Here is a 21,978-nt window from a genome sequence, read left to right on the forward strand (position 1 = left end):
CTTGTTAGATTCAATAGGGAAGCAACTACTCTATGAACCAATATCTCAGAGGCACGTGACGCATGACATTCTCAAAACTGCAGTGACTTTTACTGCTTAAACGATGCCTTTAACATGGAGTGAGCGTTTATTAATTTTTCCGCGGCAAAATTTTCTTGCTTGCGAAGGTAGCACGTCAGCAAATCGTTCAAATCATCATGGCCTGTAATGGCGCTTCACCAAAACGGAACGCGTTAAACAGGAAAGTTTGTATCGCTCTTATTAATCAAGGTGCTTGGATGGTCCAGCTTATAAGACAAAAAAAAATTCATTCACGCCACAAAACACAGCTGCCTTTGAGCCTGCTGAACTATACTACTACACGAGCCTATGCTCTGCGGCAGCTGCGTGTGGCATAGTGAAAGTTATCGAGACGTCACTGCTAGCGAAATCATGGCGGTACCTTCTGCTACTTCTAAACGCCATGCGTGAAGCACAACCATGTATCTGGGAGTACACAAACATGCTCGCGAAAATGGTCTTGTTATGGTGAGAAAAGAGGGAAGAGGTATTGTGCCATTTTGTCGACATACAGAAATAAATGAAATAGTAAATTAAACATGATTCACTTGCATTCTCTGATCATGTTCGCTTCGTTGATTTGCAAGAGAGTGCGCCGTAATGCGCCCACAATAAGCACCTCCGCCGGAACGACCCGAACTTGGTTGTAGATTTGATAGCACCGTTGCATCGCTTGTCGTAATCTTCGTGGTGCTCTGATACTATTACGATGAGCCGGTACGAACAGTGGTTACGGGATTGGTAGACCATTGGCGGATCCCCTGTTTAACTCTTAAAACGAGAACAGCGACCGTGTTCAGTGTGCACACTTGTCATTCCTCTACAGCCCTAGTTACGAAGTGAAATCAAACTGCCTTAAGGAGCTGCAGTTATCTCGAAACTGCACTCTTACAACGTCATACTAAGATGGAATATGCGACGACTCACCTGGCAAAGAAGGAAGCTGCGGCGGAAGGCGACGATCGTAGCTGCATCGAGGACGCCGGTCCACCGCAGGGAGAGCTGTGACATGTGCTCTGGACGCCGTCCAGAGAGTTCGGGAAGGAGCAGCTCGAGGCCAGCTGCTGGAGTAGGTACGAGGAGCACGGTGGAGCCGAGCCCGCGGGTGACGGTGCCGGGGCGAACGGCGGCACGTCGCCCATGCTGGACGAAGGCGAAACGCCGGACTCGGAACCGCTGGCCGAAACCGCGCAGCCCGTGCGGGCGGCCAGCTCCTGCGTCAACAAGAAGGCGATTCTCAAGTTTAAATTTGTTTCCATAACAGAATATAGGAAAGCCAGGACAAAAAGATGAAGTTTTTACACTTGAGATATGAATGTACGGCACAAGGCAAACATAAGAAAGACACCATTACATAAACAGAGGCACTGGAAGAAAAGTAAGCCTGGTATTTGCTTATACATCATAACAAACAAAAACGAAAAAAAAAGCACGAAAATAAAGTAGGAAAATATATATGAGTGGTACAGCACACCAAGTGAAAATATTTAACAAAAATTGTGGCCATTTTGCCCTTAGTCACGCAAAGGTTGGCACACCGAAGCAGGGACCCGTCGCCGCTCGTACTCCCCTTCGACTGACACGTCTAGCTTCGAGATGCGCGGCTTTTTCCTAGAGAGTAAGCAGGCAGGCTATGCACTATAGAGCGGAGGTTGCGCGCGACGTCTCCATCGGTGGGCGTGGCTCAGCTACTGCGCATGCGCAGCTTGGCCAGGTGGTGCGGTATCTGGTCGCTAGACGATGCGATGCTTGCTTCCTGTTTCTTTCTATCTTTTTTTTTCTTTCTTTGGCTGATGGTGTCTCTGTCTCTTTTTCTTTCTGCATTTTTTTCTCTCTATTTATCTCTTTCTCATTCTTTCTGTGCTACGCTTTACTCTCTCCCCTCCTTTTTTTCCTCCTCACCATCACATCTCTCCTCCTCACGCTCATTTCTCTTTCCCACCTACTTGCTCCACTATACTATACAAGACTGCTATGCTCTGCTAGCGTTCCTGGATAGTCGAGTGGTTAGAACGCTCACTTTCGAATCAAGGGTAAGCGGGTTCGAATCCCGCGTCGTGAAGCTTTCTTTCCGTCTCTGTGCATGTTTGCTTTTTCTTTCTCTCTCTCCGTCTCTGTACTCGTTCTCAGGTAGCCTCACAGTGGCACACACCCGTTAAGATGATAGCGTTCACCGATCGACTAACAAGGAACGATTTGCTAAACAGCTTCACTAGTTAAAAATGTTTATACATGCAACAGATATACAGAATTCCTATGAAGCATTACGATCACATCGTCACTTTGCAAACAAGTTATGTAAGAGAGTTTGTGACATTAGCAACGTCGATACCTCAAAGAAAAATAATAGCAAACGAAGCCGGAAGTGTGTGTTCAACACTCCCATCGCCACAATTGTTTCTGCGATGAGTCACTTTCTAGTACTGTTTAGAATGAATGGAAGATGCAGGTGTACTGGCTTTAGCTGTCAGAAAACTTGTAGACGTGCAACGCCTGAAAATTTCATACGTGCACAAACTATTGTGCCGAGGTGGACGCATTTCAACCAGGGTGAAGTGCAAAGAACTCCCGCGCACTTAATACTTAAGCGCACGTTAAAGAAACCCAAGTGGTTGAAATTAATCCGGACGGCGTGTCTCATAATGATATCGTCGCTCTGGCACGTAAAAACCTAGCGGCCATTTTTAATAATAAGAGCAACACGAGCACTAGAGGCTTTTTCCGGCGACATTGCTAATGACGTATGCTCGGTCACATACGGGGCCTGACGCCTCGCCTCGTTTTCGTTCTTTTAACTCTTTCTCGTAGCTCGGACTCTCCGTATAACAATGTAATCACTCGGGAGTGGCACACAGAAGCAATGTTTAGCGCCTCCCGACTGCGGCGGCTATATTAACTTCTTCCGCAAACTAGTGTGGTTATGCCGACGTGGCGAGCAACGAATGACCTCTCGCACTCCGTGTCAACATGGCAACTCTTCGTGTACATAGCCGAGAGCCCCGCGGTTCGAGCTCGCGGTGCAAGACCGACCGAGAGAGCGGTCATCCATCAAGGCGAAGCTCTGAGCCAAGCGGCGAGGCAAAAGAATCAAAGAATGTGCGCGAAAGGAACAACAGAGAAAAGAATCAGTATCCTGAGTGACGTGCGCTGTTACAACGCGCCCGCCCCGGTCATTAATGAAGACGGAACACCCTGGGCCGGAGCGATGCATACAGGAAGAAGGGAACTATCAAAACATGAGACAAAGTCGCGTGTTGATTGAAAGAGAAAAAAGAGCACAAAAAGATAAGTTCATGAATAAGCTCAGCCCCCTTCCGCCCCTCCCCTTCAAAAAAAGAAAAAAAAGAAAAAGCAGGAGCACGAACAAGCCACGTGAGAGCAATCACGTGCCCGGCCAGCTATATATAAGCACGAACTCTCGGCAACTTAGCGAGGGAGGAGACACCGACGCATTAAGCGCTGACACAAAGTCAACAGCACTCGAGTGTACGCAAACACACTAAAAAAAAAAGAAAAAACAGAAAGGGGAAAAAACTGGACAAGGGGAGAGACAGTTTGCTCTTAATTGCTACACACCTTTTAGGTACGCACCTGACACAGCGTTTTGCGAGACAACACTCATTTGCCTCTCGAGCGAAACGAGTGCGATAAACGTTCAAACAAATGAATAAATAAACGAGCCAACAAAGAAGTCAGCGAATAAAACCTTCGACGTGATGGAGCGCTTACATAAGCGGCGTTTTTAGGGCTCACGCGCGAAGTTTCCCCATCCGCTTGACCTGCTTCGTCGTGCAGTTTGAATCAATTGGCGCATCGCGTCGAAGTAATCAGGATATGTTAAACGACGTCCCTGGGTCGGCCTTAGTTTACGATGGAATAATTTTTTACGGCAGAAGTGTTGTTTTATGAAACAGCAGGTTTCTGCCCGTTGCGATGCTAGACGTAACTTCAGTGACGGTTGCGAGCCGATGACGTAACGCTCTTGACGAACAAACTAATTTGCGAACTCCGTTCCTGGGCTTTAGTAACCGAAAAAGAAAAGGAAGAAGAAGGTTTTACGTAAGATTCGTTCGTAAGAATAATACCTGGGGTTTTACGTGCCAATACGGCGATATGGTTATGAGGAAGGGGCTCCGGAAACTTCGACCATCTGGTGTTCTTTAACATGCACTGACAGTCCAGAGGCCTATAGCATTTTCCCTCCATCCAAATGCGACCGCCGCGGCCGGGATCGAACCTACGACTTTCGGGTAACATTTGTTCTTATGGGTTAGTGGTCTGCACGAGAAGAACAACTTTTTTTCACAAAACTTTGGGCAAAATACCTCTACTTGTGGAAAGTAGTGCACACCAGTGTTGCGGAATGGGAGTCTCCATTCCATTCCAATTCCATTCCGGGGAATTAGAACTTGCAACAATTCCATTCCTTTCAATTCCTCGGAATGAAAAGAACTTAGCCCATTCCCACCCCGGCAATGGCCAGGCAGTTCAATTCCATTCCTGTAATTCCTCAACGTAGGAAAGACATCTTGATAGTTTTTTCGAGTTAAGAATGAACGCCCCATAAAGCTGATGTCATCAGATGCATTAAGAACTGTATGCCAGCGCCGTAAGGGTGGGTCGCCGCGGTAGTTCCGCACTACGGATACCAACGGAATAGAACCGCGGTTACGCGAAGAATAGACAAACTTCGGAGCAACGCAGTCTATATAAAAACAGAATTGTAGTAGGCGCGTTGCTTTTAAACGTACCGTGCTTGTCATCAGCCAAGCCATTTTAAAAATACTGCTTTATTGTCGAACTCGAGGCTCTAACTTACTAGTGTTTGAAGTTTGAAAAACAGCGCGTAGACGAAAACGTGTTCTATTTTCGGAAAAAGACGTAATTCCATTCCCATTCCATTCCTCCAAGCGTTGTCCCCATTCCATTCCAGGGTCGTGAAAATGTGTAATGATTCCGGAGTGGCAACTCCGCAACACTGGTGCACGAAATCTACAATGTCCACACGAAATACACCGCAGAATAATAAATAATGACAAATAAAAATATTGTGTAGGATGTACGGAATATACTCAATTAGTCGTATAACGCCAGCACTAGCAACTCTTGGCATACATTGTCTGCTGTCATACAAAGCTGGCGACTATTGGTTGTAATGTAGACTTCTCGCTCACAGAACCGATAGTATAACACATTTTCTACTACGCCTCTTCTTTGTCAGCTTTTATCTCCACACATTATGAGATTTCCCTTTCAACACTCGTGATAAATATAACTACATCGAAACTGTGCACCGTGTTTGCGTGTGGGCTGCGTTAAAACGAGAAAACTTGAACTCATCAAATGCAGAACTGTATATATGGTACTATGTTATTTTTATTAAATGTTTTTATCCTAATAACCATGCATAAAGGGATAGCCGTCACCAAGAAATGGTGACAACAATTCATTTATTTTTTATTTCAATACAGAAAAAAAAGAATTTCCCTTTTTGGAACTTTGTCGTCAATTATCTTTCCCGGTCGTGGTTGGCGTTAAAATGTAATTTCTAGGAAACTTCGGACACGAAGTGCCGTGTTCGTTTCTACACTTCACGAGGCTTGCAACCGACTGCCAGAGGTACTCGTGTTTGCACTCGACTTAAGAGGGCCCCTCAGCGTCCCCTTGTCCCGCCAAGTGGTCCGCATGACGACAGTCGTTACGACAAGGCCTCCAGGGGGGCGCCAGAATCGCGAGCGATGAAGGGATAGTAGGCTGGAGCGATTTGGGGGACGTGAATGGCTGAAGTGTACGTATGCGAGAGCAGGAGAGGGTCGCTACAAGGGCCTCCAAATTCGATTAGGGACCGATTGCGTCGGAGCTGCAGTCGCCACGGGAAAACATAGCTCGTTAGCGTCCGATTAGCGTTTACTGGCATGGCCGCGAGGGGCGCTCTTCCTCCCCCCACCCCCCACTCCTCTTGGCTCTCGCGCCACTTTCCACGACTGTTCCCTAAACAACGCTTTTCCCCACTTTTCCTATTTCCATTAGGCCTAATATGAAACGTACGATGACGACACCCTTAATATGAAAAGGGTAGAAGGCACAGTTATACGATCCTCAGCTTGCGAGAAAACGTAGTTCGTTTCGCTTTAATAAACGGGCGATTTTCGCAGATAAGCGTGTTGTCCTAAGTATCAGCGGCAGCTGCGGAAATTACGATACTGGTATTACGAAACCATTGCGCGGCTTTCTTTTAAAGAGGTTATTACTATGCAGACGATGTACTTCTGGTTCACCGTCTGCCGTTATCTATCCAGTGCGATTGTGATTTCTGGGGAGCGTCACGTGGCTTCGGCAGAAAATCGTCTGCTTCTGTAACTGAGCCGGTAGGGATCTGGATCGTCTGCTGCGCTAATCACGTATCCATTATGGACTGTTTCGAACACACAAAACCTTTGGTTGTCATCAGTTAATGATAAAGTGTAAGTACAATCAGCGAAAACACGTTGATAATTTGATTGTCGTTTGTTGAAAACTGAAAGAAACGTTTCAAACGTACAAAAGAAACGTTTCAGAATGATCCTGAAGGTTAACAGACAATCATCTGTCCTTTAGTGGACGTAGCGAACGTCACCAGATGTGCCGACAGAAAATCTCTAAACCATCTGCTGCCGTTAGCTGTTGTGCAGTTGGCCAGTTTAAAACACCCAACATTGAATTGTCATCAACGATAGATAAAGACTGCGCGATCACGAAAAATCTCGCTGTGTCTTTGTAGATCTAAAAGACAAGATACCTGCAACACCACACTTGAATTTCACACTGAAAGATCTTTGGAAAACAGCTTCCGTTGGCTTCTTAAAAGGCGACAGTAGCGTTCCAAAAATCTTTATCAGAGTATATTGTGTGTTTCTGATTGTTCGCTACCTCAATTGGACCTAAGAACAGTTCTACATTCCACTCAAGGATTGTACAGCGCAAGCTACTTCAGCAAACATACAATCTCGAACCGAAGGATGAAAGCGCGCCTGTAATCAACAAAATCTCACCACACCTAACTTTTTTCTTTGTTATATCTAGAGTACCTAGTCAAGCAAGCACGTTGACTATACAAACAACCGAATAGCACCAGGACGGAGTGAAATTTGCATGCTAAAGAGGCCATATGGATGCAAAATCGATAACGAAGTGCCTCGTTTTCGTACATTACACTATTCCTTCTTTCCGACAAACTTTACCTTTGAGAAACAAGTTTTAGTATTCTTTTACTAAGCAAAGCTCACAGATTAGTCTCGAATGCTTGCGTTCTACGACAGAATGGTTGAGCTTTTGCAGCACAATGTATTTACCCCGAAAAACAACTCTTATAGTATTAGACGTTTGCCGAAACGCATTCCATTCGCGTTAGTATGCTTCGACATTTTAACGCGTTTATACGTTTAGATGATTGTAGTTTACGATACCACTTTGAGTGAATTGAGGAGCATAGGAAGCCGAGAAGCTTCAGAAGCTTGCGCTAGCTGCAGTATGTTTTACGGCTTATGCATCATACTTGTGAGCCAGACAAGCAAGACTGCCAACTAAGGGGAAAAAAGTGAAGTCATGCATCTTCGTTTTTCTCAAAACACTGTCTTCAGTCTGCTGAAATTCCTGGTTCGCGTTTCTCTCTCTTTCTTTCTCTTTAAACACGCTCACGCATACTTCTTGTAAACCGCAAAGCACTTTCTTTGCGATTCATCTTTCTTCACTCGGCCATGATGGCGCGGCCAGTAGTTTAGAACTCCAAACCAAAGTCTAACGCTCACACGTTTTCTTCCGTTACAGCAGGTCTGCTCAACATCTCCCAAGACATTCCGAACTCACCGGCCTTCACAAGAAAGTTTTTGATAAACTCCGAGTCATTTCTTTCCAGATAAGAGAAAAAATATTGAGCACCGCCGTGAAGCTGGCTTCCAGTCATGAAAAGGGAAGAGGTGTGTTAGCTCAAGAGTCGAAAAAAAAGAAACCACAGCGACAAAAGAAAACAAAAACGGAGTACTGCAGTGAAGAAGGCGTCCCAGCAATAAAACGAGCAGGTGGTTCCCTCGGCACACATCTCTCCATAGTTCCAAAAACTACCCGCGACCACGCAAGAGCGCAATACAAGGCGCTATTACCTCCATCACTATCTAAACTTTTTTTCACAACTCACGGTGGTGGCTGACGCAGCTTTAAAGATCGCAGCAGCGCCATGCACTCACCACCCACGATCTTCCTTTCGCCTCATCACTACACATAACCCATCGCTGGGTTCTGTCCCGTTGAGTCATAAGTAGGCTAGCCTATACTAAACTACAGCTCAGGTGTACTACGCTGCTCTAAGACTTTTTCCAGCAGGTGCTCTTTGGGGGCCGTCATATTTACCCCTGGGCTGTTGTAAATATGCTTGCCTATCCCTCCATCCACCTCACTGCCCCCCCCCCCTTCCCCAAAGAAAGAAAACGTTGAGTCTTCAGCAAGTTATGCCATACTAAACTACAGCTCAGGTGTACGTTACCTCTAGAAGATTTTTCCAGCAAGCGTTCGCTGGGTGGGGTGAGGGTGGTGCTGGTAGGGGGCGGGGGGGTGGCGTCGTGTTGGCCTCTGGACTGTTATAAGTATGCGTGACCCCCCCCCCCCACACACACACACACTTCCTAAAGGACGCTCTGCCTAGAAAACGGCTGTACAATCTTTCCCGCAAGCTCGGCTAACGTAACCCACAAGAGTCCCTTACGACGAGAAAGTCACGTGACTCGAGCACCGTATAACGTTGCCTCGAGTAATCGACTCCAGGAGGATGTGGCTCCCTGTGGCTGGGCAGTGGCACAGCGCGCTCGAAGAAAAGAAAGCCTACCACTTAACCGACAAAAGAGAACCCGACGATGGAGTAAAGAAGGCAGGAAAACGGGAGGATGGGGGGCATAGAAAGTTGGCCCGTAAGTGGTTTCGGCTGTGCTGGCGTGCCACAGTAAAACGCGCCGCACGCAGAGGAGATGCGAGCACGACTACCAGGAGAAGAGGCACCTCTCAGCGAGATTGAACCCTCGGCAGACCCTCGGCAAAGCAGACAAGCAATTCCTAGAAAGCGTACAACACAAAGGAAACAAGACTTTCTTGCTCGCTGGGCAACGGTTCGACCGATGCAGAAATGCGCGCCAACACCAGCCGTGCATTGAAGATATTTAACTCTTATGTTATTCTTTGAGTATTTTCGATTTTCTTTTTGCGTTATGTCGTTCCTTGAAGGCAGAGTCTACCTTGGCATTTTCTACCCATCTTTTAAGAAAGGGTATGGCGCTTTCCTATTTGCGACCGAGAACTGTAAGTTAAACCGTAACACGTAAGACCGAGAATTGTAAGTAAAAACGACGGTCTGTGACACACTACTAAGTCACGTGGCTTCAACAACCGCATTTACTTGCACATTGCGAGCACTCATTCGCACTGGTGCATGTTAACCAGTGCCTAATAAGCGGCGGCTATTGCTGGATAACGTTGGCCCAACATGGCTAAATTATTGTGAATGTTGGCTATCTACTGATATAACACCACCATAGCTTTCATTCAATTTTAGTCTATTAGACTAGAGGCCTAGCAATTTCTTACATACCATTTCGTACTGATCTTTCTTTACCTTTCGTGCTTTCATTTATTCTTCTTTTTCTTTGCGTGTCGCGAATTGCAAGTGCCCTGTCACTGATCCTCCAGGCTCCTAGCTGTTCAGAGGCAACTCGTACGAAAACAAAGGTCGCGTGGGGTGATGTTATCGCCCTTGAACTTTACGTGGTACATCACGGCGACGGCGACGGCGACGGTGACGGGAAGGGTGCACCTTGAGTGTCTATTTACTTGCTATCACATTAATAACTGAGCTTTCTGTTCAATAAATAGATGCTCTCTTTCCCAGTTTTTGAAAAGTGAGCAATTCATTGAGAGAACTCACTGTTCAAGTCGAACTATCTCTTCAATTAATCGATGCTCTCTCTCCAGTTATATCCAAATTCAATAGAATTAAAGATGCAGCATGCCAAAAAAGAAGGGCTACTCGCTTCTTCGAGACTTCTGGCTCTACAGCGTGAGCTGCGCGCCATATAGAGACAACTGCGCACCGGCTCGAAGATGCACCAACTGTAAGAACGAACATTTGAAAAGCAAGCAAACAAACAAACAAATAAAAGGATGGTAGAACTAGGAAAAGTGAAAGACGAAGGGGTGCTGGACCGGAAGAAAGAAAACAAAACGAGAAATCGACTAAGTGTTAGCACGAATAAAAACGAAAGCGAAACGGAAAAGGTTGCAGGAGAAATGGCGTTTACGCAGTGTATTGTTTCGTTTTCCCTGGTTTTGTTGCTTGCTGCCGTACCAATATAAACGCTTACGGCCCGGTCGCGCTCGCGCCGTACGCACAATTTTGTCGGATTACGGGGGCGGAAGGGTGGAATGAACGGAGAAGAATGGAGGCTATTACTTGGGCGACGCGAAGACATAACCAAAGGAAAAAAGAAACAAGAGATACAGACATAGATGCACAAACATAGAGAAAGGGACGCCGCAAAGCATACCCGCAAGAGAGTGCGTATACCGGGCAGCATAGAAATAATAAAGAAGAAGTAGAAGAGGGAAAGAAGGAGCGACAGACGGGCCACACCATCAATTCATCTTTTCAAGAAGCGTCCTCCTTTCTCCTCTCCATCGTCCACCTACACTCCTACAGACGTTGCAAGACGCGCGTTTGTCGTCTTCGAGGAAAAGAAAGCGCACGCGCGTTGCCGCTGGTCTTTGAGCAGGCAGTGTGTTTCGCTTCGACATCGATGCCCAACTGGGAAGAATAAGATGAAGAAGAGGACTTTGGTGCTGGCAGTGCGCGTCGGCCCCACATCGATGGCCAACTAAGAAGAAGAAGATAGACAATGGCAACCAATATGAGTATGCGGAGTTTTCGGAAACCTCTTGCTTCTCTCTGCCTTTCTCTCACTCTCTCTACCACTTCCAGACCTAAAGATATTTTACTCCTTTCCCATTGTCTCACTCCTTCGTTTTTTTTTATCGACGAACAGCAGCTTGAACTTTCTACTGTGTGTTTCCATACTGCAATTTCCTTACTGATGCACACACACACACACACACACACACACACACACACACACACACTATATATATATATATATATATATATATATATATATATATATATATATATATATATATATATATATATATATATATTATATACCTCGACCAGCAGACTTGGAGGAAAACGGGAACGATCGCTTCGCGGAAAGCAAGAAAGAAATAAGAGGGAGGGCGAGGAGAGCTTCCAATCGTCATCGGCATCATTTATCTCCGTCGCCATCTCGGGTGTCCGCGAGGCGGGTGCGTGACACCGACTGCCATTACCGCGACCGAGCGAGGCGAGAGGGGTTCGGCATCGACGAGAAACGCCCCGGGTGCCGCGAGAAAATCCCCAAATTTCAGCGGCAAGCGTGCGTGCGCCGCGTCCCACGTATAGCCCCGTCGACGACGTGCTTTTCTACGGGGATCAAGGGCAAAAGAGAGAGAGAGAGAGACCTTGCATTGGGGTCGGGTCGTCCTCGCTGCCTTCTCTAGTGTCGTCGACGCCTCTGTACTGTTCGCTCAAAGCGTGACAAACAGTTTCGTCGACGATTTAGCCCCGGGGATTGCCGAAGCACGCAAGATGCGCCTCAATGTCGTGACGTACGGCTATCAGAGGCAATACTAAAGGGGGTATGAGGCGCAGTGCTAATGCTGCATTGTAGGCGAGAACATTGAGTGATTGACTGCTTGGCTGAATGCATAATCAATGGACTGTTCATATGTTTACTTGTTTGACTGATTATCCGCCACAGCGGTCTAGTGGTAATAGATCTCGCCTACTGAGCTGAAGGTCGCGGGATTGAATCCCGGCCGCAGAGGCCGCATTTCTATGGAGGCGAAATGCCTTAGGCCCGTGCACATAGATTTAGGCCCACGTTAAAGAAGACCAGATGGTCAAAATCTGCGCAGCCCTTGACTACGGTGTCCCTCATAATCATATCATGGTTTTGGGACGTTAAACCCCAGCAATTATCATTAGTGTTTGACTGAATTCTTTAATTATTCAATAATACATTTAAGGATCACAGTGTTGATTCACTGACGTATGTATACATTGACTGAGTGAATGTGTAAGTAAGTGGGTAAATGATTGAGTGAATGATTGAGTTTTTTTTAGGGGTGAGGGGGGGAGGGGTTATACAATGTTTTCAAGCACTGAGGGGACCCAAAGCCGTAGAAAATATTGGGGCTGAAGAAATACCTTCTGTAAAGATAATGCTGTCAGACGAGAGTATTACGCAGAGCCAAATTTACAAAACTTGGTGTCTGTCTCACCATTTGCGACTGAACCACCCTTTAACTTGCAGGGTGAGCACATTTGCGAATCAACCGACTTGATTTAGTCTTAATCTAAGGCAGCTGTTTTGGTTCAGGCAGAACCTCGAAAACGGTAAATGAAGAAAAGATGCCTACGTAATATCGTGTGATGCGCATTGATTACGCGGGCAGGCTTCGCTATCGAAAAAACAACAAGAAAACATTGCCCTAGGAGCAGTGCTTCTGAAGGTTTAGTAAGGTTAATCGATTATCTGTATGCCCAGAACAATTCTAGACAGCACGTTATGCAACGCGCATAGGCTCCGCCAGAAGGTTTTGGTTGCTGAAAGAAGAAAACCGAAACATTGCACTACACGCAATCCTTCCTAGCGTCTAATTAAGTTTCATGGATGATATGATATTCCTATGAGAAGTCTATATATAAGATCCTGACATGCGCACAGCTTACGCGAGAAATGCTTTTTACGAACTGAAGTACAGCAACCAGGTATGAGTGATTACGATTCCGCTGATGTTTATGATTCCACTGATGATATTTGGTTACTGACAGACAGTAAAAATACAGTGCTACAAATAATACATCGGATGACCCAGTGAAGCGGAATTGATTATCGCTGTTCCCCAGAACGATGCTTCATATACTGTTGTGTAATGCTCGTAGGTTGCGTGAGAATGCCTGGTTACTGAGAGAACAAAAAAAAAAAAAACGTTTCGAGAGATGTAATAAAGTTCCTCAGGATGATTGGGTGGTCTCAGTACACCGACGTTGTCGGGTCTTTCCACATAGCCGAGCCTAACAAGTTTGGGCAGCTGCTGTACCAAGCTCCTGACGTGCGTCGTCATGTTATGACGACGAGAACCGCAGGGATCTAAGCCAGCCTCCCTCCTTAATGACTTGAATATTGCGGTTCGCCGAACTAAGCCCTTCAGCCCCAGAGAACCGGCCGAGATTGGTTCGCAATATTCTCGGTCGGTGTAGCGTGCGCTAAACTAATCAGTGACAAGAATGAAAAAGAAAAGGCATAATAAAACACTGAAAGCCAATGTAGTGCGACGCAGAATTCCTTATAAGCTGTATGTGGCCGCATGAGCATGTTCTTTCAGGTGAGAAAAGGCCTACGCTCACAAGCGAGGAAACCGGAGAAGGTGTATCTAGATCCCGCGTAAAATGAAGGAGTAAAGAAGATGAAGTAGCAGTTGCTGTAGTAGTAATAATATTGTTCGGGTTTTTACGTCTCAAAACTACGATATAATTATGAAAGACGCCGTAGTAAAAGGCTCCAGAAATATTTCTCTCTGATGAATGTGCTGTAACAGCAAACGTGCTCCGTCAGTAACTTGCAATTTTATAAAACAAGTATTCAGGCGACCCTATCCTGAAGTACATAGCAGCACACATTTAATCTGTCATCTACCGACCGGGTAGATTTATTAAAGAGAGTGAGACTTTCAGAAAAAGGCAACAGAGCCCTATGTGCAGCCGAAAATACAGAAGACAAGGGGAGACAAGTGGCCATCCCGAACTTCGGTGACATCCCACGGGGGTGCGATGTCTTTCAATTGCAAACGTCACACGCACAAACTAACCCTCCTCCCACCACCACGCTGAGGACGCATCAGCGAAACTGCCCAGCTATTAAGAACTAGAAAGAGAGGGGCGTAGTCAGGGGGACCGACCATCTTCTTCTCAAGAAAGAACGCTTTTTCTCAACAACACACCTTCCTCCGTGTCTCTTTTCTTTTATTTGAAATAATCTGTTTCCTTATCTTTTGAGAATCTTGTGCGCGTTTAGCGGCATCCGCTACGTTACCAAGCTTTTCCCGTTCTCTTTCCATCTCTCGTCTTTTATTTTTTTCCGGTTGACGAGCAATGGGGGCAAGAAAGCGATTCACCGACGCGGACGAAACGATAGAAGCGATGTTTATCACGCCAGGCCAACCATGCTATCACTTCCATTCTACCCTCCTTCCTTGGTGTATGGTCACGTCACGCAATGCGGCTTGCTCGCTTGCTCGCTACCCTCTCCCTGCCTACGATTGGTGGTATGCTACGGGACGAGATCCGAGACACCAAAACACAAGGAGGCCGCCGTCACGACACGGAGGGAGTCAGGAAACGTATCGTACGTAAGAGAGAGAGAGAAAGGAAGTAACAGCTTGCCACCTCCTCCTATAAGTATGGGCGAGAGAAAGAAAAACTTTGAACACCCTCCTCTCCATCCTTTCACTTCTTTCCTTCGCGTCCCTGTGCACACACACCGAGTTGCGGCGTTTCGATGTTGCACAGTGTGGCTAGATGAAGGAAGAAGAGGAAGTGAAATGGACGAGTTAGAGGAGCACGATCTCGCGCCATCGATCACGACACGCACTTGCCAGTTCAGGCGAGGAAGGGGCATTGAAGAAGAAGAGAAAAAATGGTAACGGAGTAGCAGGAGGTGAGATGGGTACAAAGAGACCACGTCTAAACTTGCGGGCGTAGCTGTTTCGTCTTTCCTTTCATGTTTTCTTTTTCTGGGTGCTTAGGAAAGGAGAGAAGAAAGCAAGCGTAACGAAGCAGGAAAGAGATACGATTTTTTTTTTTTCAGAGACGGACTCGGAAACCATTCGACAACAAGCTGATGGAGACGAAGGATGTGCGAGATTCGAGAGGAGGCAGGAAGAACGAGGAAGCGTTTCTTACTCTCTTTTTTCTGTGTGTTGTCGTTAAATGTGAGTACGTGTGTGTGTCTATATGGCCTTCGCTGATGCGGCGAACGATGTTGTGACAGCACGCTTGATGAGAAAGCTTTGGCCCCGAAAATTGCTCCCGCGGAATAATGGCGAGAACGCCGTCGTGCCTGGTTCGGCAGCCGTCAACGTCGGCGCCGACTGCAAATGGAAAGAACGATGGACGTGTGACGAATCGCCGGGCGTGCAATGAGCGACGAATGACTTACGCTGACGCGGAGATGAGAAATCACCGCGCGAAGTGATTGGTTGGATTGTCGCATGACGCCCGTTTCAGTACGCAAGCGCGGGTGGGCGGGGCCTCTAACGTAACTCAACCTTGTTTTGTACGCTGCGCTGTACTCGCTAGACGTTATATGATGCAGTGTTGTGTTTTTTTTTTGTTACAACTAACTTTTGTTTTCGCGATTACACTGCTGACCCACTTAGACTTATGGGTCAGCATTTCGTCACACAAAATTGTTATGTTGCCTGTAAAGCGTGCATTACGGTGGGCTGCTCTGCGTGCCAGGAAGCCAACTTCTGGATACTCTTCTAGAGGGCTATGGGGGTAGCCGTGGTGCACCTAAACATTACAATAATAACTTTTGGGGTTTTACGTCCCAAAACTACGATATGATTATGAGGAAACGCAGTAGTGGAGGGCTTCGAAAATTTTGACCATCTGGTGTTCTTTAACGGGCATGTACATATAGCTAAACGGGCCTCAAGAATTTCGCCTCCATGAAAACGCGGCCGCCACGACCGGGATTTGAACCCGCGACCATCGGGTCAGCACTGGAGCTCCACAACCACTAAACCACCATGGCGGGTCGCACTTAAGCTTTGGGGTATCTTCTGAAATACATAATTAAGCTTTCGCTTTAATGAGATGACCTAGCCTGATACCAGTATTCGTAATTACGACGGTACAGCGTACGCTCGTATAAACGCTTGTTGTAATCGACTGTCAGACACGTATTTACAAAGAGCGCGAAGAACCGCGGCAATCTAATTCGTCAACGTCACTGATCCGCCGCAACTGAAGCGATGGAGCTTCGCGTTGTACGAACAAACAGCAAAGCGGCTACAATCCTCAGCCAGAGATCAGCAAGATACGGCAGGGTTCGGGTGTAGATAGATGCGGGATCGGGGACCCCAAGGACAACTGCGTGCGCCGCTAACAAATTACCAGGCTTAGCCTCCATTCCTTATCAGTACTGGCTTTCTTGAACTGCTCGATTAAGCACCCCCTCTTTTTTACTCCTGTCTGATCCAGTTAACCGAGTACTCGAATCTGCCGAGAAAATGGCGACAAATATCCCGTAGCTTGGTTGCCCCACATATTCGTTTCCTTCGAGTTGTTTTTTCGTCTTTTCTTTCTCGGATTGGCTTCGAGTGGATCTCCAATCGGTCAGGACAGCATAAAGCCGAACTGCGGGCTCCCGGCAGACGAGCTTAAGCCCTCGGTGTTCTGGATGCGACCTCGCATTCCCGTACAGATAGGCTACGAACTATGTGCTGCGGGACACATCCGAGTCGGAATGGTTTCCCATATCACGTGACCCGATCTCGACCCAACCAGCTGCGGTGGCGAGGAAGCGTGACAAGCTGGTCGTTAGACAAAAGCAGCGGGCGGATTACTCTTCCTGGAATACGAGGTCGTTACGAGTGGGGATTGACTTTTGCGTTGAGCATACCAGCAGGCCTGACAAGATGGTGCGCAGCTACAATACGCCATATTATTAACTATTCATCGAGAAAGTGCGTCATGAGAATACATTTTAGTTCTACGCGTACTGCGACTACTAAATTAGGGTTTAAGAAGCAGCTTTGAAGCACAGCTAAAGAATACCATTGCCAGCGCTAAAATTTTAATATTATAATAATTCCTGGGGTTTTACGTCCAAAAACCACGATATGATTATGAGGGACGCCGTAGTGGAGGGCTCCGGAAATTTCGACTATCTGATGTTCTTTAACGTGCACCTAAATGTATGTGCACGGGCCTCTAGCATTTCACCTTTATCAAAAATGCGGACGCCGCGGCTGGGATTCAGTCTCACGGCCTTCGGGTCAGCAGTCGACCACCATAACCATCTGCTTAGCGCCAAAATTTGCAAAAATTATGAATCTCAAATAGCGTGAAGTATCACATAAGAACCATCAGATCAAACTTTAATCAAGACGGAATGCAAACAATATCGCTAAATTTTGAAGAAAGGAGTACATGGTTTTTGCGAATCCTGCCGCATTTACTCCAATAATTCAACCATTGACTAATCTTGGCGAGTGTTGCCTACTGCTGTGCAATTTTGGCTAGCAGTGGGTAACCATTCATTAACTTTTGGTCAAAACTGGCAATGTTGAATAACGCTGGTTATTTTCTCTTATAATAACGTAATCAATGGTGCCCAAAACTTGACATCCATGACGACGTTCTGCTCCCGCTATCACCCCCGCCGCATCCAATGAGCCATACAATGTGCCCGACATCCGCGTAATTTTATCCAGAAAGAGCTGTACCTGAGGCGTGGGCTAGGACGCCACCTCTTATGTAATACATGTGCACTAAAATGCCTCTGCCTTCCTCAACAAAGGGCTGTGCACGTTACTTATACGATCATTAGGAAAATTCTCCATAACTTTGAGTTGGTCACTGAGTAATAACACAGAACCTTGATTATTCTGTACGGGTGATGAGCTGATGCAGATTAAGTCTCGCTGAAGCCACAACATGCGTAGCATCAACATTAGTAGGAAACGTAGGCTTCGAACTTGGCTGAAGTGCATTAGGAGAGCTCGAGCGTATCTGACAAGCGCGTCGTCCAAATAACATTCGTTCTTTCTCGGTATTCGACATTTTCTTTTCGTATCTCTAACGGCATACCAGTCGTGGTGGCCTAGTGGTCATGGTGCTCGACTGCTGACTCGAAGGTGGAGGGATCAAATCCCGGCGGCGGCGGCCTCATTTGCACGGAGGCGAAATGCTGAGGCCAGTGTACTGAGATTTAATTACACGTTAAGCAACACCACTTGGTCAAAGTTTCCGGAGCCCTCCACTACGGCGTCCCTCATAATCATATCGTGGTTTTGGGACGTAAAACACCAGCAATTATTATTTATTATTCTAAAGGTATATCTGCATGTCGTTGAATTTGTGTATCGTATTCTATTTCTGTGTTTTCAGCGAGCATGTGCGAAAGAACATCGCAGCCACTCTATTCCGTGCCTTCAACGTACGTTTCAAATGGCCTGAAAGCTCGTAACATGGCAACAACCTGAGACATGTTTTTCTGTCACGAGCAAAACTCCTATAAACGACGCGAACGAAGACAGCGGAAAGCATTTATCAATAGAACGAGATGACAGAAGAAAAAAAGAAATGAACGAAAAGGCTTGTCCTTTTCGGCCAGAGGGCTATTTCCTACAAACACCTCTTTCGCAACGCTTACGAAACAGCGTCCAGGCGGTAGAGACGCGATACAACCACCATCTCGCGAGGTAGTTTCATTTCGCTTATCTTTTTGCGCCCGGAGTGATCAGAAGAAAAAGCCTGTCGGCGGTGGTTGCGTAAACAGTGAACGAAGAGATATTCGACGAGCCTTCTTGCATCGCGGCTTTTATCGAAAACGGCACAGCCCCCCAACGGCGTGTCGCCCAGCGCCTATGGGATATATATGTTACTCGAGCAGGCTACCAATGTGGCTGTGCTCTTTGGCGATCCGCTTTCCTTTTTACGAAGCGGGGTTAGAAAAAAAAGCACACGCATCTTTCGTTCTCGAAGAAGGGCATTAGGAAAGCCATTGGAGAAACAAACAAGGACATGAAAAAATAGCGTTGCGGTGAAAGCAGTCCGCATAAACCGTAATCCAAGACGCAGAACGACATTCGTGGCGAGACCGCCCTCTAGGGAGCCACTGAGCGAGATAGAAGGTGGTACGCAAACGCCGTTAGCATTAGTTTTATGACAGAATGACGAAGAAAAGCGGGAACGCGGCAAACAATGCAGCGTTGGCGTTGGAAACAGCGAGGTATTGAGTGTTGTGGATAAGATGACTCGAGGAAAATGTATAAGAGTTTTTTTTTTGTTTTGTTTCGGGCCTTCATAAACGAGAAGACGTGTTATACGGAAATCAAATGTCGCGGGTTAGATTACAGACCGCTACGACCGCGAATTTTAATAGAATCGAAGTGCTAAAGAGAGATGAACTTGTGAAGGATAAATTTTTGCGCATGTTGAATCGGACAAGATCGAGTACAGTACGGCCTACTGTTAAAGGGAACACACGAATGAGCTCCCTTCATTTTGCTGGCCCTCCAACAGCAAGAGGATAATAAAACAATGTTCATACGCGGCACGAGTCTGTCAAAAGGAGGCAGAACTGCCAACCACCAGTAGCCTTATGCAAATCTAAGCCACTAGGCTTTTGCAAGAGAGAGAAATCCAAACATGACCTGCACGCAAGTATTCCCTTTAACAGCAGACCCGACTGTACATGAATCCCGAACAGTCGGCCTACGCTGTCGGGCATGTCTTTTGTAAAAGGAAAACTTCTTGTCACAGATCAATTGGAGAACAAGAACAAAAATTTATTTGTGGTACAAAAAGCCCGTAGGGGGTCGCGAAAAAATTTCTTAGTTAAGTTCCCAGTTGTTCAGCAGCCGCAACTTCATTTTCGAGAAGAGGCAGTTTTGATTAGGTCTGGGCACGTTATGGTGTTGACTGGTTTAGAGTTTACGGAAAGCAACTCGTTCGACACAGCGCGCGCGACTGTTCGCGCGTCATCAGCACCGACATCCCCTACGGCAGTAATTAGAGAAACACGACCGAGTCAAGCAGGGCTTGGCTAGAACCGAATACAAACTCACATTAGTGAAGTCCTTCTACGAGCTGTCGGCGAATATTATCTCTTTAGAGTTGAACTTAAAGAAATATGACGAGATTGTTTATAACGTGAGATGTCTCAGCAACTTTGGAACATTTCATAAGGACAAGCCCTACCAGGGATCAACAAAAAACACAGGCAGTCCAAGAGACGTCCACGAGGGCTTTAAAAGCATACACACAGGTTATGCTTGGAAGCGATGGTTAGTAAGTTTCGTGAATGAGAAAATGTTTCCTTGAAGTGCTTGAACGACTCTGAAACTTGTCGCTAAGGCAACGACCTTCTTGAGGAAGTGTGTTACGCTCTTTCCTTCTCCGAGTGACTTTCGCAAACTTTGCTGAATTAACGGGAACACGGTTAGCGCATTAACCGTGATAACTTCCAGCTGAGCTAGCCGCCTTACACTTTGGAGTAATTCAACGCAATCTTAAAGAAAAAGAAGTGCAATGAATACGACACATACATAGCAGCAGCGTGCGGCAAAGCCTACACAGACGAGAGAGAAAAGAAAAAGACGGGATTAATTGGCGTGCACTGTAACGATGTACGCGTCAACCGCTGCAACTCAACAGTTTCGCAGTCTTTGCACGTGCAGTACGACACATTCAGTTTTGTCGGGGTCCTCGTTTCGTGTAGACGGACAGGAAAATGTGTGGCCTTCCTTCCGAGTTGTCGGAGTGGCTGTACGATTCGCGGGAAACCATCAAGTGCGACTTGCCGGCCGCGTCGGTTGCAACACTCCCGGAAATACTCAGAACGTCGCCGCGAGCGCCTGTCTCGACCATCAGAGATGCGCATCTTTCATACACGTGTCTCAGGTTGCATTCATTTGTACGTTTGTGTAGTGAGCGTTGCCTTTATAGCGAAGCTGTGTATTGCTAGGTTCTGGCGGATGCGTCCGCGGACAAGACAACGCGTAAAACAATTTAAGCGCCACTCGCTCCTCGCCCCCTCGCCACCACCGATGCCTCTTTCGAAACTGTCGCGATACTCGGCGGCAGCATTTCCCACTAATTGTTGCGGCCCTTTGTTTCGTGGCGTAGAGATCGCGCTAGCGTTGTTACCAGCAGTTGCCCTTTGGACTCGCTTTGGGACGGACAAGTGTGGTTCTCTAGGAGGAAGAATAGCTGGAATGGACACTTTGCAAAATTGTGAGTGCCCCCAAATGCACACTTTGAAACACCTGTGTGTTGGCTTTCCTGCACGAATATTTTCCCCACGAAACACCTCGTTTTGCAGACGGATTTTCTCTCCAAGCGCGCTCACCCCTCCACATTCCAGCAGAAGTGCGCGAACACAACAGAGGCTTTTCAAAATGTTACTGCTGGGATGTCACGCTTCATAGTTAGCTCTTTGATGAAGAAAAAGCAAGGTAGAAAGTAAGGAAAGAAAGGCAGGGACGAATGTTTTGTGGTCGAGGCCGTTCGTGTGGAAAACAAAATTGCTTGTGTATGCGCAGTGACTATTTTGCAAGGTGTCAATTGAAGGAGCATAGACGCGCAAAGAAGCTCGAATGGGCGCGAGAACAACATGAAGCCGCTGCCGCAGAACGTGCAGCCGCTGCCTTCGCTAGCTTCCGCCTTCACCGTAGTGAAAGGGCTTTGAGCTTTCGTGTTTACAGTCACTGCAATTAGAAACTCCCCAGAACCGAAATCTTAAAACTTCAGCGCTAAAAGTACCCAGCGGACAAGGAAAGGACTTCTTGCGCTGAAGTTTTAACATTATGGTATACCAACTAGCCCGCTCCTACACCTTGCTCGGAACCAAGTTTACTGCATCCATCTATTAATAGAACAAAATGTTCACCATTGCTTTACCTCGAAATGGTGCATACAAAATTGGAGAAAGTGACCAAGAATGGGGCAGCCAAAACAATAAATCGCTACACAATCGCTTTCCAAATATGTTTTTATAAGCTAGTGAAATG

The 21,978-nt window shown here is 46.6% G+C and overlaps 1 protein-coding gene across 2 annotated transcripts in view; it reads right to left on the reverse strand.

The window, feature by feature from the left end:
• LOC119374947 (uncharacterized) overlaps nucleotides 1-21,978 on the reverse strand; it is a 369,109-nt gene that overhangs the window by 224,962 nt on the left and 122,169 nt on the right. For both annotated transcript variants that reach the window (XM_037645145.2, XM_049410916.1), the window contains one exon: nucleotides 988-1,274. In XM_037645145.2, coding sequence (XP_037501073.2) covers nucleotides 988-1,274 — 287 coding nt within the window. The remainder of the gene's footprint in view (nucleotides 1-987; nucleotides 1,275-21,978) is intronic.

This window comes from Rhipicephalus sanguineus, chromosome 11 (genome assembly GCF_013339695.2).
Source record: "Rhipicephalus sanguineus isolate Rsan-2018 chromosome 11, BIME_Rsan_1.4, whole genome shotgun sequence".
In the NCBI taxonomy this organism is placed as follows: domain Eukaryota; kingdom Metazoa; phylum Arthropoda; class Arachnida; order Ixodida; family Ixodidae; genus Rhipicephalus; species Rhipicephalus sanguineus.